At 40.9% G+C, this 3,682-nt stretch overlaps 1 protein-coding gene across 1 annotated transcript; it reads left to right on the forward strand.

The window, feature by feature from the left end:
* Positions 1-266: 266 nt before the first annotated feature.
* On the forward strand, positions 267-2,763 carry LOC121573817 (iron-sulfur cluster assembly enzyme ISCU, mitochondrial). Its single transcript, XM_041886133.2, is given in 7 exon segments — positions 267-380; positions 1,689-1,703; positions 1,706-1,804; positions 2,077-2,190; positions 2,387-2,465; positions 2,588-2,608; positions 2,611-2,763. Coding segments are annotated over 7 exon segments (570 nt in total). The 5' UTR covers positions 267-281; the 3' UTR covers positions 2,754-2,763.
* The last annotated feature ends 919 nt before the right edge of the window (positions 2,764-3,682 follow it).

Here is a 3,682-nt window from a genome sequence, read left to right on the forward strand (position 1 = left end):
CACATACAACGTTTTTTTGTTTTTCTAACAATGTAATTAATTATGGTTAATTATCTACTACCCTGTGTTTGCCTTTAGGGCTCATACCTAACCTTTAGATATATTTGTTGAATATTGCTACATTAAAAAGTTTATATATTTGAATATTATTTACAAATCCATACACGTCTCTGTCATTCACTGGGATCAGTCCAAAAGCTCCTCCTCCTACACTGTCACGCGCATGATAAGGGTATAGGCTCGCCTTCTTCCAGACTCGTCATTTCAGACAAACAGCGAACATGGCGGGTCTAATGGCAAAGAAGTGCATCGACCCCGTTTGTTGTGATCGGAAGGATCACTTCCCCGGAATATACGGTCCAAGCCGCCACCACAAGAAGGTCAAATAACCTGTATAGCTTAGCTGTGTTTGATGGCTGATAAATTAAGCCACGTGTCACTGTTTAGGTCGTAAACTCATTCAATGTGAATGGCTTGCTAGCTTGTTTTGACAACTAACTTAGGCTAACGTTAGCTAGTTGCTATGTAACTTGTCTAGAAGTAAATTTAGCATTGAATACTCTAGTAATGTATTTGTTTAGATGTTTCTCTTAGAGTATCTTAGTTGAAATATTTTTAAAATAGAGTGGTCGAAGTAGCTAGCTTAGCTAACAACATGCGTCACATATCCTGCCTCTAGTTAGCTAGCGTATATCTATCTAGCTAACATATTAGATAATGTTCTTTCTGAAAAATACAATTTTTCGGGCAATGCAATTTCAATCTCCAGCTGTATCTCGGTTGATGCAGGTCCTACTGATGTAGGCTCAGCATACCTGAAGGTAATATGTTCCTTCCTCAGCTGTTTTAGCTAATTCCGACAAATTAGCTGTTTGGTAACACTAACGCTACAGGTGACGGTCAGTGCTCTGAAGCAGCATAGTGGTAGCACCAGTGTACTACCTCTGCCCTGGCAATATACGCAGTTTAATTGATTCTGGATTTTTTCTACAGAACGTGTGAAATAAGATCACATTTCCACAGTAACTCTCGGTTTCTGTTGAACCTGTATCTTATTTACATGTGTTAGAGAACATAATAACCTATAGATTATTGCCATCTATTTGGTGGAATTGTCCATTTGGATTTAGGCTAACATTTCATCACTCATTCTGAACAGCCTACAATAATGTTTACAAAGCCTTCTTTGGCCAAAAGGAACATGAGGTTGGTCATTTAAAGGCTGCTCCTACAGTTATGAGATTTAGGCAAAGTCAATAAAACAACTGTTATCAGTACCAACTGGCCCCCTAACAAACTCACCAAATATTTAGGATAGTCAGACACAAAGCATTGTTCAATAGTGCGCAGAGAATGACTCTGCATCGATGCGGCGATTACATCTGGGGGAGGGAGGTTGCAGCAAGAAGTACTACAGTTGTGACAGTGGAGCCCTGTCCTAATCTGTTTATTTTAATTTTCCTTGTGTAACGTTGAAACTCCCCTTACATAACGGGAATGCAAGAGCCCTCTCAGCCTTCGAGGCTGCTTTTTTTGGGAGACAGTCAGAATGAATTTAAGGATGATATTATGTGAATGTTTGTAGCTATGCAGCAGAGAATATTACCATGACGGGGACATCATAAACTTGAGTTAAGTGGAAATGACAGTTCTTCAATATGTTTTTGTCTCCTTGTTGCCATGTTTAGGTAGTGGACCACTACTAGAGAACCCAAGGGAATGTTGGATCCTGGACAAGACCTCCAAAAATGTGGGAACAGGCTTGGTGGGAGCCCCAGCTTGTGGAGATGTGATGAAGCTTCAGGTATGTTGGTCCCCTGTCCTCATTACTCCCTCTGTCTCACCATGGCAACCTCACAGGAACCTCAGATGGCCTGGGATTTTGAATGAGGTCACCATGTCTTGGTTGTGTTCCAAAGAAGCAGATAACAGCACAGATAGGATTTAGCAAGAAGCAGCGTGCTCTGTTTATTTAGTTACCAAGTATGTATTTAGTAATGTTACAACATTGTTTATTTATTCAATTATGTGGACAAAAGACACTGTTGCATAAAGTGACTCATCTCCTATCTACAGATTGAGGTGGATGATCAGGGGAAGATTGTGGACGCCAGGTTCAAGACGTTCGGCTGCGGCCCAGCCGACCGCCACTCCAGCTCCTGGTAACGGAGTGGGTGAAGGGGCAAATCTGTGAGTGAACATTCTGCATCCATGACACTTTCCCTCTGCTTCCCTGTTTTACTGTTCTGTTTGAATGTTGTTGCTCTGGTTTGTATTTCTCAATTAAAGTCATTTCCACGGTTTGTTTTTTTCCTTTCATTACATATCATGGATGGATCGAGTTTATTTATTGGTTGGTGGACGTTGCCCTCTTTTTGGCTTTCAGATTAACGAAGCACTGACAATAAAGAACACGGACATTGCCAAAGAGCTCAGTCTTCCACCGGTCAAACTTCACTGCTCCAGTAAGCCCCTTATTTCAGTCTAATATCTAATACTGTTCTGCCCCGTCAACAAGTTGAAGTTCTAAACCATGCGTGCCTTTTTAACATCTTTTACAACTATTTGAAATTCTTGCCTTTTCCAGTGCTGGCAGAGGATGCCATCAAGCTGCCCTGCATGACTACCGTCTCAAACAGCAGGATGTCAAGATTGAGGCTGTCAAAGCCACCGCAACTAAGGGAGGGCTCTCCCATGTAGTCCTGGACACCCCTGTCCTGACACCCTACTGCCAAGGGGACACTCAAATGTAGTCCTGGCTCCCCACTCCTCTCATCCTTCTATGAGTCCAGGTTATGTCCCCCCATACAACGTACATAGATAACACAGTACTAAACACCAGGCCCCTGTGGCAATCTGTGGTTTCCCAATCTTTACTCTGTAGCCTGTCACGTTAACACAATTTAAGGGACACTGATCGTGGTGATTGGTACAAAGTAAGCCTTATTTTCAGGAGTGAGAAATGCGAGGTGAGCGAGATAAGTTTGCTTTGTTTTTATTAGCTTTATTTTGTCATGGTTTGGGGGTATTTTCCATTGGGAAATGATTCTGTATGCAGTGGTGTAAGTATTGAATAAGACTTCTAAAGGTATCCCATCAACACCCATGTAGTACAAATGTTTGGAAAGGCGATGATGAAATGCAAGTCGGAAGATGTAAAATGGTAGGAAACTGTTAAGGTATCTATTTGGATTCTTTAATGACATTTCAGACTTATTTTATTTAACTTGGCAAGTCGGTTAAGAACAAATTCATATTTACAATGACTGCCTACCAGAAGGCAAAAGGCTTCCTGGTTGTAATGCAAATTTAATAAAGTAGTACGTGTATGTAGTATGTTATATCTGTTTATTTTTAGTCATGCAAAGTCTCTGTAATCAGCTTTGAGGTATTTGTTAGCGGTGTGCAGACTACCAGAAACTAGAGCAGTGCTTTTATTCTCCACTGGATGGCATCATTGGCGTACTTTATCCAGAGCCATGAATACATTCTGACTTCATCCATAAATTCAGATAGTGGTTCTGCTTTTTATCAAACACCAACTCAAAACACAACACATTTTAGAATGCTGCTCTCTTTACTGTCTTCACAAATTCTATGCATTCAACCAAAGAACACTATGAAAATTAAGAAACCAGAACGCCACAGTTTCTCTCCATTAGTCAGCACTTCTAATCTCCAT

The sequence above is a fragment of the Coregonus clupeaformis genome, unplaced genomic scaffold, assembly GCF_020615455.1.
Source record: "Coregonus clupeaformis isolate EN_2021a unplaced genomic scaffold, ASM2061545v1 scaf3724, whole genome shotgun sequence".
NCBI classification, from domain to species: Eukaryota; Metazoa; Chordata; class Actinopteri; order Salmoniformes; family Salmonidae; genus Coregonus; species Coregonus clupeaformis.